The sequence below is a fragment of the Phalangium opilio genome, unplaced genomic scaffold (assembly GCF_054372755.1).
Source record: "Phalangium opilio isolate 3A_F unplaced genomic scaffold, DU_Popi_V2 ptg000025l_1, whole genome shotgun sequence".
Lineage (NCBI taxonomy): Eukaryota > Metazoa > Arthropoda > Arachnida > Opiliones > Phalangiidae > Phalangium > Phalangium opilio.
Window position 1 is genome coordinate 4799278 of NW_028324156.1, and position 16502 is coordinate 4815779.

The 16502-nt window shown below is 39.6% G+C and overlaps 1 protein-coding gene across 3 annotated transcripts in view; it reads right to left on the bottom strand.

Annotated features, from left to right (window-relative positions):
* LOC149691935 (nephrin-like) overlaps positions 1–16502 on the bottom strand; it is a 127643-nt gene that overhangs the window by 450 nt on the left and 110691 nt on the right. For 2 of the 3 annotated variants that reach the window (XM_089869413.1, XM_089869411.1), the window contains 6 exons: positions 11455–11640; positions 10725–10967; positions 9759–9983; positions 9273–9421; positions 168–291; positions 15–101 (listed from right to left, as the gene is read on the bottom strand). In XM_089869413.1, coding sequence (XP_089725539.1) covers positions 15–101; positions 168–291; positions 9273–9421; positions 9759–9983; positions 10725–10967; positions 11455–11640 — 1014 coding nt within the window. The remainder of the gene's footprint in view (positions 1–14; positions 102–167; positions 292–9272; positions 9422–9758; positions 9984–10724; positions 10968–11454; positions 11641–16502) is intronic. The other variant, XM_089869412.1, reaches the window with a different exon arrangement.

The window sequence follows — 16502 nt, forward strand, 5'->3', positions numbered from 1 at the left end:
GGAAGTAGACTTACCATTCCTTCCACGAAATTGAGGCGGACATTCTAGTAAAGATTCGAGACTAACAGAATCGACCGTGTCCTTTTCTACGCTCATTATACCTAAAAGAATTAATGGCCAATTAAATAATTAAGGAATTAATTAATTTATTTATCGTAATTAAAAACCTGAGAATCGATCGTCGAGTCGACGCCGATTATTTTGCGTGGAAATGGAATGCGAGATATTCTCGATGCAAGGCACTGGCGATCCGGGCGAATTCAAAGAACTCGTTTTCTTGTAAAAAGAGAACTAAATTACGACAACCAAATAAGTCTCACAAAATTACAATTAAAATTAATTGCAAAATACGTTAAAAATATAATCCAATTGCTAAAAGCTTAGCACCTAATACTTGCTTGACTGTTTCGTTTTAGGCCTAGAACTTAATACCCGTTTCACTGTTTCAATTTAGGCTTACTTAAGACGAAAATGGTCCACCCCTTCTATACAGGATGTCATAAATTAAGGTTAGTGTTCTTTGGGTGATTGTGAGACGAAAATGTAACTTCTATCGCCATTTTGACGCCCAGGCCACTGTTTTCGAGTTATGATTAGAGCGTTTTAGGGATGACCCCTTATTAAATTAATCAAAAATGTCTTGATTAGAATCAAGACCTAAAAAGTATCGATAAGACTGAGGGTATCACTTGTCTGAAGGATCAGATATTAATTTTTCTTTTTAATTGAAACTTAAATGCATGCTTAAGAAAAAACAACGTTCCATTACCGTTTTCCGTTGAAATAAATTATTTTACTGGTAATCAATTTCAAAAATTTACTTATCTCGGCTTTTCGACCACAATTCCATTCCCCGAAAACATTTTATCATTACATTAATTACTTTTGGGAGAGTACGTGTATGGTTTTGCGTTTTAAAAGGTTCCTAAAGACGTTACATCCCCATTCGTGACCGGCACTCTTCGCAGTGGAACATTATAATTATTCTAAAACCAATGGCGCCAAATTCAATAGGGACAGTAACATCATAGTAGTTATAACGAACAGAAAGTCAAGAGAATGGCACCGGTAATGAGCAGCAAAAAGAGAGGAAAGTTTGCTTCAAGGTAGCAGAGGGACATGGTAGTGAAAATAGTAATCTAGAATTTTGTTCGTTCAAACCTTAATATATCATGTAAAATTCAAGTGAGGAGGCGGCACTACCTAGAAAGATCTATTTTGGCAGATAACAGCGAAAAAATTATGTTCTACACACACTGGGACTATGGGAGAGTTTCTGGGCCGCAGGTCGCACATGATGAAATTTCAACTTCAGTTTACATCAATTTTCCCTGGTAACTTTTAAAAGGTTGTTGTCATGGCTAAACAGACCGCTATTACAGCTTTTTATTGTTTTCAAGGTTTTTTTGACACGTTATCTCCCAAAAGTAATTAATGTAATGATAAAATGTTTTCGGGGAATGGAATTGTGGTCGAAAAGCCGAGATAAGTAAATTTTTGAAATTGATTACCAGTAAAATAATTTATTTCAACGGAAAACGGTAATGGAACGTTGTTTTTTCTTAAGCATGCATTTAAGTTTCAATTAAAAAGAAAAATTAATATCTGATCCTTCAGACAAGTGATACCCTCAGTCTTATCGATACTTTTTAGGTCTTGATTCTAATCAAGACATTTTTGATTAATATCTGTTCCTTCAGTCTTCATTTTAATTAAGAATGTTAAGAAACTGTATTACATTTTCAAAATCTGCACTAAGCAGAAACATATATAAAGGGGACCATAACTTTAGCTCAATCAGACATTTAGTTATAATGATACTTCAAAAAAAAAGTAAATCAATAAAAGTTTGTATTCTTATTGTAATTAACATAATACAATTTTTACCAATCATTTATTGAAACGCGATGCGCCCCCCTAAAAATTCCAGAAATAGGACCAAATTGACAATTTTACAAAATTTTTAAAAATGCTGATTTATGTCCGTTTAACATTTAGCTCAAAATTGTCATAAGCCCAATATGAAATTCGGATATCCTTAAAACTTCATAAAGACGATCCGAGATTGTCAATTTCAAACCTTTTTGCAGCATAAACTAACGTCTGTTTAATATTAAGCTTAAAACCTTAAACAATATATAGTCAGGGCTACCCTAAAAGTTCAAGCGCCCACAAGTACCCACAAGTACCTAAAAGTACCCACAAGTACCTCACAAGTACCTACAAGTACCCACAAGTACCTACAAGTACCCTCAAGTACCCACAAGTACCTACAAGTACCCACAAGTACCTACAAGTACCCTCAAGTACCCACAAGTACCTACAAGTACCCACAAGTACCCACATGTACCTACAAGAACCCACAAGTACCCACATGCACCCACAAGTACCTACAAGCACCCACAAGCACCCACAAGTACCTACAAGTACCCACAAGTACATACAAGTACCCACAAGTACCTACAAGCACCCACAAGCACCTACAAGTATCCACAAGCACCTACAAGCACCTACAAGCACCCACAAGTACCCACAAGTACCTACAAGTACCCACAAGTATCTAAAAGTACCCACAAGTACCCACAAGTACCTACAAGTACCCACAAGTACCTACAAGTATCCACAAGTACCCACAAGTACCCACAAGTACCCACAAGTACCCACAAGTACCCACAAGTACCTACAAGTACCTACAAGTACCTACAAGTACCCACAAGTACCTACAAGTACCCGCAAGTACCTACAAGTACCCGCAAGTACCCACAAGTACCTACAAGTACCCACAAGTACCTACAAGTACCCACAAGTACCTAAAAGTACCCACAAGTACCTAAAAGTACCCACAAGTACCCACAAGTACCTACAAGTACCCACAAGTACCCACAAGCACCCACAAGCACCCACAAGCACCCACAAGTACCTACAAGCACCCACAAGTACCCACAAGTACCTACAAGTACCAACAAGTACCCACAAGTACCCACAAGTACCAACAAGTACCCACAAGTACCAACAAGTACCCACAAGTACCAACAAGTACCCACAAGCACCCACAAGTACATACAAGTACCCACAAGTACCTACAAGCACCTACAAGCACCCACAAGTACCCACAAGTACCCGCAAGTACCCACAAGTACCCACAAGTACCCACAAGTACCCACAAGTACCTACAAGTACCCACAAGTACCCACAAGTACCCACAAGTACCCACAAGTACCTACAAGTACCCACAAGTACCTACAAGTACCCACAAGTACCTACAAGTACCTACAAGTACCCACAAGTACCCACAAGTACCTACAAGTATCCACAAGTACCCACAAGTACCTACAAGTACCTACAAGTACCCACAAGTACCTACAAGTATCCACAAGTACCCACAAGTACCTACAAGTATCCACAAGTACCCACAAGTACCTACAAGTGCCTACAAGAACTCACAAGTACCTACAAGTGCCTACAAGAACTCACAAGTACCCACAAGTACCTACAAGTACCCACAAGTACATACAAGTACCCACAAGTACCTACAAGCACCCACAAGCACCTACAAGTATCCACAAGCACCTACAAGCACCTACAAGCACCCACAAGTACCCACAAGTACCTACAAGTACCCACAAGTACCTAAAAGTACCCACAAGTACCCACAAGTACCTACAAGTACCCACAAGTACCTACAAGTATCCACAAGTACCCACAAGTACCCACAAGTACCCACAAGTACCCACAAGTACCTACAAGTACCTACAAGTACCTACAAGTACCTACAAGTACCTACAAGTACCCACAAGTACCTACAAGTACCCGCAAGTACCTACAAGTACCCGCAAGTACCCACAAGTACCTACAAGTACCCACAAGTACCTACAAGTACCCACAAGTACCTAAAAGTACCCACAAGTACCTAAAAGTACCCACAAGTACCCACAAGTACCTACAAGTACCCACAAGTACCCACAAGCACCCACAAGCACCCACAAGCACCCACAAGTACCTACAAGCACCCACAAGTACCCACAAGTACCTACAAGTACCAACAAGTACCCACAAGTACCCACAAGTACCAACAAGTACCAACAAGTACCCACAAGTACCAACAAGTACCCACAAGTACCAACAAGTACCCACAAGCACCCACAAGTACATACAAGTACCCACAAGTACCTACAAGCACCTACAAGCACCCACAAGTACCCACAAGTACCTGCAAGTACCCACAAGTACCCACAAGTACCCACAAGTACCTACAAGTACCCACAAGTACCTACAAGTACCCACAAGTACCTACAAGTACCTACAAGTACCCACAAGTACCCACAAGTACCTACAAGTATCCACAAGTACCCACAAGTACCTACAAGTACCTACAAGTACCCACAAGTACCTACAAGTATCCACAAGTACCCACAAGTACCTACAAGTATCCACAAGTACCCACAAGTACCTACAAGTGCCTACAAGAACTCACAAGTACCTACAAGTGCCTACAAGAACTCACAAGTACCCACAAGTACCCACAAGTATCACAAGTACCCACAAGTACCAACAAGTACCCACAAGCACCCACAAATACATACAAGTACCCACAAGTACCTACAAGTACCCACAAGTACCTACAAGTACCCACACGTACCTACAAGTACCCGCAAGTACCCGCAAGTACCCACAAGTACCTACAAGTACCCACAAGTACCCACAAGTATCCACAAGTACCCACAAGTATCCACAAGTATCCACAAGTACCCACAAGTATCCACAAGTATCCACAAGTACCCACAAGTACCCACAAGTACCCACAAGTACCCACAAGTACCTACAAGTACCCACAAAAACCTACAAGTACCTACAAGTACCCACAAGTACCCACAAGTACCTACAAGTACCCACAAGTACCCACAAGCACCCACAAGTACCCACAAGCACCCACAAGCACCCACAAGCACCCACAAGTACCCACAAGCACCCACAAGCACCTACAAGCACCCACAAGCACCCACAAGTACCTACAAGTACCCACAAGCACCCACAAGTACCTACAAGTACCCACAAGTACATACAAGCACCCACAAGTACCCACAAGTACCTACAAGTACCCACAAGTACCCACAAGTACCTACAAGTACCCACAAGTACCTACAAGTACCCACAAGTACCCACAAGTATCTACAAGTACCCACAAGTACCTACAAGTACCTACAAGTACCCACAAGTACCTACAAGTACCCACAAGTACCTACAAGTACCTACAAGTACCTACAAGTACCCACAAGTACCTACAAGTACCCACAAGTACCTACAAGTATCCACAAGTACCTACAAGTATCCACAAGTACCCACAAGTACCTACAAGTACCTTCAAGTACCCACAAGTACCTACAAGTGCCTACAAGAACTCACAAGTACCCACAAGTACCCACAAGTACCTACAAGCACCCACAAGTACCCACAAGTATCACAAGTACCAACAAGTACCCACAAGCACCCACAAGTACATACAAGTACCCACAAGTACCTACAAGAACCCACAAGTACCTACAAGCACCCACAAGTACCTACAAGCACCCACAAGTACCTACAAGCACCCACAAGTACCCACAAGTACCCACAAGTACCCACAAGTACCTACAATCACCCACAAGTACCTACAAGTATCCACAAGTACCTACAATCACCCACAAGTACCTACAAGTATCCACAAGTACCTACAATCACCCACAAGTACCTACAAGTATCCACAAGTACCTACAATCACCCACAAGTACCTACAAGTATCCACAAGTACCTACAATCACCCACAAGTACCTACAAGTATCCACAAGCACCTACAATCACCCACAAGTACCTACAAGTATCCACAAGCACCTACAACCACCCACAAGTACCTACAAGCACCCACAAGTACCCACAAGAACACACAAGTACCTACAAGCACCCACAAGAACCCACAAGTACCCACAAGAACCCACAAGTACCTACAAGCACCCACAAGAACCCACAAGTACCTACAAGCACCCTCAAGAACCCACAAGTACCTACAAGCACCCTCAAGAACCCACAAGTACCTACAAGTACCCACATGTACCCACAAGAACCCACATGTACCCACAAGAACCCACATGTTCCACAAGTACCTACAAGCACCCACAAGTACCTACAAGCACCCACAAGTACCCACAAGTACCTACAAGCACCCACAAGTACCCACAAGTACCTACAAGCACCCACAAGTACCTACAAGCACCCACAAGTACCCACAAGAACCCACAAGTACCCACAAGAACCCACAAGTACCCACAAGTACCCACAAGAACCCACAAGAACCCGGGCAAAGCACCTACAAGAGCTCAAACGCCATGTTTTTCTTGATAATATCCCTCTGACGAAGTGCATCACAACAAAAACGCCGTAAGTCCAACATAAAAAATTAGGGCTAAAATGCGTGTCTCTTACAGTGGTAAAACGCCGTAATTCCAATACCCAAAACAACGTAAGTCAAAGTATGTGTTAATAATGATAAAAATCAATACTTAAACTTAATTTATCTTAATGAAACTAAGAAAAGGCACATCTATGGACTGTTATCTTTCATTTAAGATGGTTCCCAAACGTAACGAATGAATAGTTTTCTTTATACACGATCGCAATTAAGGTCATTTTTCAAAAAAATCCCATGTTATCTCTATGGAACAATATAGTATCTTTCACCAAATGTCTTAATAATTTTATGGATTCTAAAACCACCCTTAACAACTTTTTTCATTATAGAATTAACTATTAGTTGGATCTCTTTGAAATTTTAACCACAAAAGTAGGGCCCAAATTTTAGTTCACTGGCAAAATTTCAAAGCGGCAAACACAATACGAAAAAAGTTACAGCCAATCAAAGAACCCTCCTTTAGCATTAGAGGGAGTATCAAGTCTTATCTAAGAGAGCGACCGCTCTCCTAGAATTAGTATTCTATTTCAGTTTTTTCATTAAATTTAAGGGGTCATCCGTACAACACTCCAATCTTAACTTGAAAACAGTGGCCCTTAGGTCAAAATGGAGATAGAAGTTACAACATTTTCAATTCAAAATCGTTCGTCTAAAGAACATCCCCCTTAATTTATGGCAGACTTATCAGAAACACCCTGTATAGTTCATATATATTTTTAAATTGGTCTAGAAACGGCGGAGAGACAGGGAATTATAGAAAAGAGTACGTTGAAGATATGACCTAATTCTTGAATTCATCCCTGGGAGTGACATTTGCATATTAGTGAAAAGGGAGAGTATGGAGTTTAGGTCTATTTTACAAATTATATTAGTTTGCACGAACGAGTTTTGGATGAGTATTGTTACACAGCGCGCGCACACACACATACACACTCTCGCATCCAGGAACCAACCCGATTCTATACCCTACTTATTCTACTGAATAAAGAGATCTAGCGAACGGTTCTCTAGAAGGAAAGAATATCTTGGATTCTTGGTATATAAAGAAAAGAGATGCGTTTTCCTTGGAAAAGCTATAGGGCGCGTGCTGGTGGTAAGCTATAGGGCCATCCGGGTCAGGCTATTGCTAAACTCTAGTTCATATATATAGGAACTACATAAGTTTATAAGAGATGTTCCATAAGTATGACGCTACCTATACTTCGTAATGCTAGAAACTTAATGAGAGCTAGTTCGAGGGAGAACGACAAGCGAGAATTGACTACACTCGGTTAGTTTTGCAGTCCATCTTCCTATTTAGTCTGTACCAAGAAGTGATATTTAGTTTATAAGGGGGGAAGGTATAAATTCGCCACATTTCCAGCTTTATCTCCAGTCCAAACGTAGGTCCGGAGTTAACCCCCGCCGCCTCTAAATTACAACCGGCATCTCATTGGTTCTTGAAAACTCACGTCTGCGCGACGCCAATGATGAAAATTACGTATTTTCTGACTGAGGAGAGGCGAAATAACCCGGCCTCCTTTTACATCCCCCCTTGTATTTTGAAAGGGGGACTGGGACTATGGCGCGCGAATACTTACACCTTCTTCCTAATAAACTAGCTATCGCTTCTAAGTCTTTGATAGCTCCTCAACAGGCGTCTTCGCTTTACCTCGAATCTATGACCTACCTCAATCACTCCATGACAAGCTCCAGTTTGTAACCAGTGACAAACTTATAGAAGGAACATATCTTATGAACTTATGGAACTATATACGAATCTCTGTTGCCCTTCAACTCTCTCTCTCTCTAACTCGAAGAATAGGAGAGATAGAGAGGAGATAGAAGTGGCTAGGCTAGCCTGTCAACAGCCATTAGTTGAAAGACTCCTTGAGAAGGAAGGGAACCGCGCTTCGATGCATGGTTGCCAGCGGAAAGACCACCCGTACACCACCAGTTTATTACTTCACGAAGAATCCCGCACACTATAGCCAACACCACCGAATACGAAGTTATCTATCTACAATTCCTGACTGACTTGTCTGTCTGATAATCAACGCTATAAAGCTTTATAACTACAGCGCGTTTCAACTGATTACAATATAATTTAGTTACACCATATCCTGTAGGTGGGCTTTATGGCATGCTTTTCTGTTTGAACATGTCATGTCCCCCGTCATATTTTAAAATGGCTTCCCGAAAAGTAACAAAAAATATCCTCTATACTATAGCAGTAATAGGTCTGTCCCGTCGCGAGTGTTAATAACTTTCTTCTTAGCCTATTTTTGATTATAACCAAATAAATAAAAAAATAACAGTTTACAGACAGACAGACAGACAAAGAGAGGGAAAGTTTGCTGTGAATGATGCCCCTAACGAAAACTCTATATTTTCCCCTCTTTTCTGTTTAGTGTAAACGTGATTACAGCATCAGCACAGTGAGAGAGAGAAAGAGAAAATCATCGAATAAGGGACTCGATAAACAACACATAGCATAGCCCTTCCCACGCGTCCAATAAACAAACAACAAATGCGCAAATCGCCTAAAGAAACCTTCTCAGTTACAGTAAAATTTAAAGTCCCATAGGAAACTAAAGATATGCCCATAGAGTACTATATTATCCCTACAAACCCCGTAAAACTATCGTCAAAAGAACCTTCCCATAAATTATTAATAAATTTCATAAATAAACATGTTTTACTTTTGTTTAGGTTAGAAAGGAAATGTTTGTACTTTACGATAAGACAGACAATGGTATGACCCGCATAAGAAACCTTAACCCGTAAGCCTTGGCCTAAATACAGTACGTTACGCTATGAAGAATATAAAAATGAAAGAAAGACGTCTTACTTCATCGTCTGGAAAGTTGGAAGCGGTTAAATGCTCCTCTACGTAGAAATAGAATGGTTTACTGATTTTGACTAACGCGATACTTTGAGCACCGACGGAGTTTGAAACCACATCTTTATCGGCTTCCTCCGTCCCCGCGTTTTCACGCCCTTTAATCGACAATCAATTAATTCTTTAATAAGGCCAAACCAATTAAATAATACAGGGAATACATATAAGCTAATAGGAATCATTGTGTTCCATCCATTTTCACTCAACGTATCTAGGCGGATTTTGTGGGAGGAGCTATAGAATAATCATTATGTACGAGGAATTTTACCTCGCGAATAATCTATCTCGATGCGCCTCGCTACCAACCAATGAAAGACGTCCGAATTATGACGCGTGACGGAAAGTAGTCTCAAGTCCCGCCCACAAAACCCGCATAGAATTAACACGGGGACACAATAATTCCAATTAGCTGTATGCATTCCTGTAAATACTTACTAAATTGAGCGGAATTTCTGGATTTTCTTTTGACAGTTGAAACTATGCACATAATATTGAGCGCGACGATAAGAATGGCGCCGCCTACCGACGCCACCACCCACCACCACCAACGTCCACTCGAAGAGAACCAGTTCTCCTTTTGGGTTCCCGATGCCGAGGGACCCGAAGTCCCTACATCCTGGGGCCCCGCCGATGTCGGACGAGATTTGAACGCTTGGGGAACTAAAACAAGTCGAGCTTATTTAAACTACGATTATACTACAGAAAACTCTGTAGAAAGCGAAGAAATAAGAAAATATAACCTTTTAAAACTTTACTCAAAAAAAAAAAAAAAAAAAAGGCGGGAACTCGCTCAATTCAAACTTGAATTTTTAGAATATATAAAATATAAAACGGGTCCACCGGAACAGAAACAATATATATATATATAAAAGGAAAAAATGATAAATGTCTTTTCATATCGTCGCGAAATAACCGGAGAGGGAGAGAGAGAGAAATGGTGAAGGCCAGTTAGGCTTAGCATAACCTTATATAAGTTTTATTTTTTTTTGTCTCATTGGTTGAAGTAGAGCTAAGCCTCGGCCGGTATGATATATACAGAGGGATTTTTTCAAGAAACTATACTTTTAACATGCTTTTTTACAAGTCTTCCACGCTCGGCTCGGATTATACTCCAAGGGGTTGGATATTTACACGAGCGTTTCGACTCTGATACATAACATACAAATCATCATCTTCCTTCAATTATCTACACCTTTCAGTTTAGAAAAAAAAAAAAAAAAAAATTCGCCCCCCCCCCACCAAAAAAGTAGCTTAATTTTTGATGTTTTTTGCATAAAACTTTTACCTAAATGCAAAATATATATTTTTTTTATATTCGCATTGTTAACCCATTAATGGATCCCCGAAAAAGCTTCATACGAAAACATTAAAAATAAAAATAAAATATTAGAAAAAACATACCTCTTTTAAAAAGCATCATATGAAAGTTGCTATTGACGGCGCACGCCGGTTTTTTGGCTTCGTTTTCATTTTGGCGAGGCGTGGCTGATCGGTTCTTGAGCATAAAGACGCAGTTGGTCGATTCGGCGATTTCGATGGTGACATTATCCGAGGCCCATGACCTCTCGTAGGGGTACGTCCCCCCACCGGCACCTCCGAAAGGGGAGCCGCTACCGTAACCCCCCGAATCGACACCCATCGTACCTGCGAAGAAATAGAGGAAAAAGAAATTTAAAAAGTTGATGTATGGCGGGTGAAACATTTCTACAGGGGTTGTATTGAAAATGCATTGCCAAGTTTCAGCCTAAAGTTCCGCTTTGCCTATGATAAGGTGAAATGAAAAGTAACGAAAATCATTAGGTTTAGATTATGCTAGGATTGGGTTTAGATTTTGGCTAAGGCTAAGGTTACGGCTAATACTACGGCTACGGTTAAGGTTTAGGCTACGATTAAGGTTAGGGCTAAGGTTACGGTTAATGTTTAGGCTAAAGCTACGGTTTAGGCTAAGGCTAAGGTTTAGGCTAAGGTTTAGGCTAAGGTTTAGGCTAAGGCTAAGGCTAAGGCTTATGCTAAGGCTAAGGTTTAGGCTAAGGCTACGGTTAAGGTTAAGGCAAACTTAACTCGACGACGGTCGAGTGACGTAGGCAAGCTGTTATTTCATTAGCACACGCAGATAATAGGAAGGGTTTACCTGGGCCGAAGTTGAAATCGCGGCCCAAAGTCCTCCATGGCGTTTGTAAAGGATCGTGATCTTTACGCAACCAAGCGGAAGTAACATTGGCTTGTTCTCCGTCCAGGAGAACGCAGCACAAAACGGCTCTCTCGTCTTTTTCCTTCAAAACTTGAGCGTACGAAACCGTGTGCAGAACGATGGCATCTAAAACAAAGAAAACAGTATACGCAAAGGTCTATAGAATTAATTCAATTTGCTTGTAATTTAACTAAGCCGCGGGGAAGATTCTCATGACCTAAACAACTCCGAAATTATAAAGATTCATTAAATCCGTTCCTAGAATTTTAAATCGACACTTTAAGTTATTCTTTAGCGATTCTTCTTGGTGACCGTTGACGTCGAGGGGTTGGACACTATCATTAAAGCGGGATAGATCCTTTTCAAAAGACAGAGAGTGTGGTGTGGTGATGACCACCTTTGTTTTCTTAAGACGAGATATTCTTGGGTATGAGGACAACAAAGACGTTAGATACGACTTCAAATAATGCGGACCAAATTTGGTGGACTGGTAAATTTGAAGCCCTTTCTAACGTCTTTGGATCCACATATCAAGCAGACGATACCGCGTCCACCCCCTACCAGGGCCGGAAATAAGAAAAATTTACTTCTAAAAAATTACTTCTAAAAAGGTCTATTACACTTAACATTTGCGGAACAAACATTTCCAAATTCAATTCCACAAAATCAGCAAAAGAATTAGTAAATAATTTTCCCCAACTTGGAAATTAATGTTTTACCGTGTACAACTTTAGGAAATTTTATTTTTATTAATATTCGTTAAGCCTTGGCGGCTTTCGTATCTAAGTATGCTATATAGCAGACAACACACACACACACACACACACACACACAGTTCATTTTCACGTCCTCCAGGGACTGGCACGAGTTCAGGAAAAGGGCGCGAAAATGGGATTATACTTTAATCCTCTTAGGAGAATCGAGAGAGGCTGAAGTAAAAGCTTTCAATGGAAAAGTATAGCGCGCGCGTGTGGCTAGATTCTCAAGTTAGGACAAGAGAGTCGTCTAGAATTTCAAATTAACATTAATACGATTTTAGAGAAATGTATATAATTATCCGGAGAAACTAATTACGGAGTTAATCCTTGGAGGCCAAAATCCCCATCCCCTAGTCAAGTTAAAAAATAACTCATTTCGAGGAATGGATTTAAAAGAAAAATCTGCAGAGCGACTTAAGCCTAATTTCCAAAAACTTGGTGTAGTTTTAAGTAACTTAAAACCAACTTAAAACCTTTCCCATTTTCTTTTTATAACTCTACCATTTTTTGGCGGGAAATTGAACTTTTAAACACAGAGTCGATATCCTATTAAAAAAGAAAGATAAAGAAAAGTTTGTTGTTATAAAAACTTGAGGCGACACAAAAAGTAATTGAATTAAAAGCAAAAATTGGCCCAACCAACTTCTTCAAAGAAATCGGTTGCATCTTCAAGACTTTAAAGGACACACACGAAACTATATATATATATTCTTTTGCGGTAGAGCAATTATAAAACAAACGAACTATAGACTATAGCTAAAGTTAAGGGCGGATTAATACGCCACGCTTTAACCATATTGGCCTAGAAATAGTCCGAGTAAACTGATATTGATCCACGGCAATGCACGGTAGGAAATCAATCAATAAATCGGCTTGCGGGACTTGAACTTTTCCACTTTCAAGCGCAATCCGAACAACAAAGACAAAAAATAAAAAAAAGAGAAAGAAAATAACTGAAAAGGAGGTCGGACACTCGGCCTAAGTAACTATGAGTATAAGTCTGCCATAAACAAAAGGGTGCGTGTGTTCTTTGAGGGTCAAACTGAATGGAAAGTGCATGTCAAAGAAGAAGTGGGGTCTACAACGTTTAGTTATAAGGAGATACGGGCTCCCAAACATTGATTGGTCCCTAAAACAACAACTAAGAAAATAGATTACACAAGTGAAGTAATTACCTTTACTTTACCAGCGTTGTAATATTAATAGCGTAATAATATTTAATAGTAGGCACTTCTGCTATATAAAGGTTCAATACTTAGATTGATTCAAACTACTTAAAGCTGATGGGTCGTACTCCATAAGTGTGACTATTTCCTTCATGTTTTTGGGGCCAATCAATGTTTGGGAAGCCCATATCTCCTTATAACTAGACCGCCATGTACTTATAGACTTTCAACTAAGCTTGACCATAAGAACGTATCACCCTTTAATTTATGGCAGACTTATCAGAAACACCCTGTATAAGTTGAAAATACGAGAAGTATCCAAGCTATTATAGAGGAAACTGGAGAACCGGACGTTCCTAAAACAAGATAAAAATGAAATGGAAAAACGATAGAATTTCGGACGCGTAACGAAGTGGGCCTTCTATAGTTTCTTGAGCCCTAAAAAAATCAATCCGAGAAAGGATTGACATTAAATGACACCTCTTTGATAAAAAGAGCCTTTCTAAGGGTGCTCGTCACTTGGCAGAAACACGAGGAGTATTCCAAGCGTGTAAAAATGTCAAATTGTCAGAAGGAACGTGACTTAGTGGCCAATATAAAAGACCCAGGCTATAGTTAAGACTTGGGCAAAGAAATTATTTAACTTTTTATTGTCACAGAGTGTCGCCATTATATTTTAAAATAGCTAAAGTATAACTTAAATCATAAGTTTATAAGTTATGTTCCATAAGTTTGTTACTGGTTACAAACTGGAGCTTGTCATGAAGTGACGTAGGTCATAGATTCGAGGTAAAGCGACGCCCGAAGAGGAACTGTCAAAGGCTTATGATTAAATAGGAGAAGATGATTGCAAAACTAACTGAGTGTAGTTACTCAATTCTCGCTTGTCGTTCTGCTAGAACTAGCTCGAGCATTACAAAGTATGGGTAGCGTCATACTTATGGTAGGAACATATCTCATAAACTTATGGTAGAACTAAAATCAATATAATGACGTTGACAGTAAAAAAATAAGTTCAAACGACAGATAAACACGATTAAGATTAAACTAAATCGAAGTCGGCTGAGCGCTTCAACTCGCTTCTCATTAAAATTCCCTAATTACCTCGAGAACATCAAAAGGTAATTAGAATAATTAGAACGAATCTCGGGATGAATAAATTTGAATAAATATGTCATATAAAGCCTATTGAACATTTTTATCTTGTTCAGAGATATTTTGGTTTTCGTTTTCTATCAAATTTAAAAATTTGGTTTTGCATCATATTTTTGATCTTTTCTACAAATTCTAGAAACAGATAAGTAGCTAGGTTAGGTCTTCGGCTCACTTCGAAGTAAAAAGAACAAACTCAAAAGCGGTCTAGACGACTAGTTAGCCTGCGGGGACCAATAAAATATTCAAGAACTTTGATTGAGAACTAAAAATACTAAAGCCAAATACAATTCGTCATTTGAAACTTGGTCCCAAACTAAAGCTCGCAAAGAAATAAACATACTTAAAATTCCAAAGATCTAACAAAGAACACATTTAAGTGAAATTAAATTTAAAAGGCCCCAATATTTTCAAGCAATATATATATAGATACCCATATCATTAGGCCTAAACATATCCTATACAGGGTGTTCCTAAAAAGGACCGAAATACTGTTGTTCTATGGGAAACCAATTTTGAGTCGAAAGTATAACTTCTATGACATTTTGCCCTAGGCCAGGGTCACCGTAAACAAGATACGATTGGACTGTTTTATGGATGACCCCTTAATTAAATTAGAAATAGTTGTCTCTGAATGTTATACTTAATTTTAAGTGGTCATCCGTAAAACACTAGTACCATAACTTTAAAACGGCTACACTTACTTCAAAATATCATAGAAGTTACATTTTCGACTCAAAACCGTTCTTCGGAGCACCCTGTATATATACAGAAAATTGAACTAAAGTCCCTTCAATCGCGCGCATCTGTGTGCGATTGGCTTAAAGCGCGAGCGGGGTTGGATGCACGTGCCTCGAAACAAGATGCGGCTAAAGAAATGTCGTCCCATTTTCTAGTCTTCTCTATAAACTAACCTTAGAAGTGATTTTAGTTTATATTCGATTGACTATAGGTATTCGAGCGCGACTGGCGTAGGGTACTGTGGAATTTTCCCATTGGGATCGAATAGAGAAGAACAACTAATGAGGCGAATCTCGAATAGCGTCCAAATTTTTATAGATCCCGTTGATTTTTATCGCCCGAAGGTCATCATAGGTTAGTCGAGATGCTATAGAGTAAGGGGGGGGGAAGCTTGGTTGCGTGTACAGCAAAACCAAAGCCACTGGAACGAAGAAAAGAGCCCTTCTAGGATGGGTAAGTGATGAGTGTTCGGTGTTCCCAAATTGTGGGAGGGAGAGAAGAACATATACATTGTATATCGGAGAAATCTTTCTAAAGAACAAGTTTCAAGTTTCCAAGATAAACTCCTAAACGTGGAATAATTTCCTACGGGCCTATTTCTGCTTAAACGTGTATTTTCTATTCGAAACAGTGTCGCTACATGGCCATGGAGGACTATTTTCCATATAACTAAGCCTATTTTCTATTCGGAACAGCAGCTACGCAGGGTGGTTTTGATAAGTCTGCCATAAATTAAAGGGTGTGTGTTCTTGGGTGAAACTGAGTGGAAAGTGTCATAAAGAACATGGCGTCTACAATATTTAGTTATAAGGAGTATGGGCTCCCAAAAATTTATTGTCACACATGTGCACCGGAGTAATAAGCTTTAGTTTACAAGCGTATGCACACTTCTAGTCATTTAATAGTAGACACTTCTGCTATTGATAATGGTTCAAAACAGTTCTTAGATTGAAGAATATTAAAGGCTGATATGTCTTACTCCATATGTGTAATCTATTTCCTTGATTTAGGGGTCAATCAATGTTTGGGGGCCATATGTATGTTGTAGACCCCAAGAACACACCCTTTAATTTATAGCAAACACACCCTGTAAACGGTAAGAGTCACGATATATTCTAATTAAGGTCATCCAATTAAGAAATTTCTGCTTAATGAAACGGTAAAAGTGCTC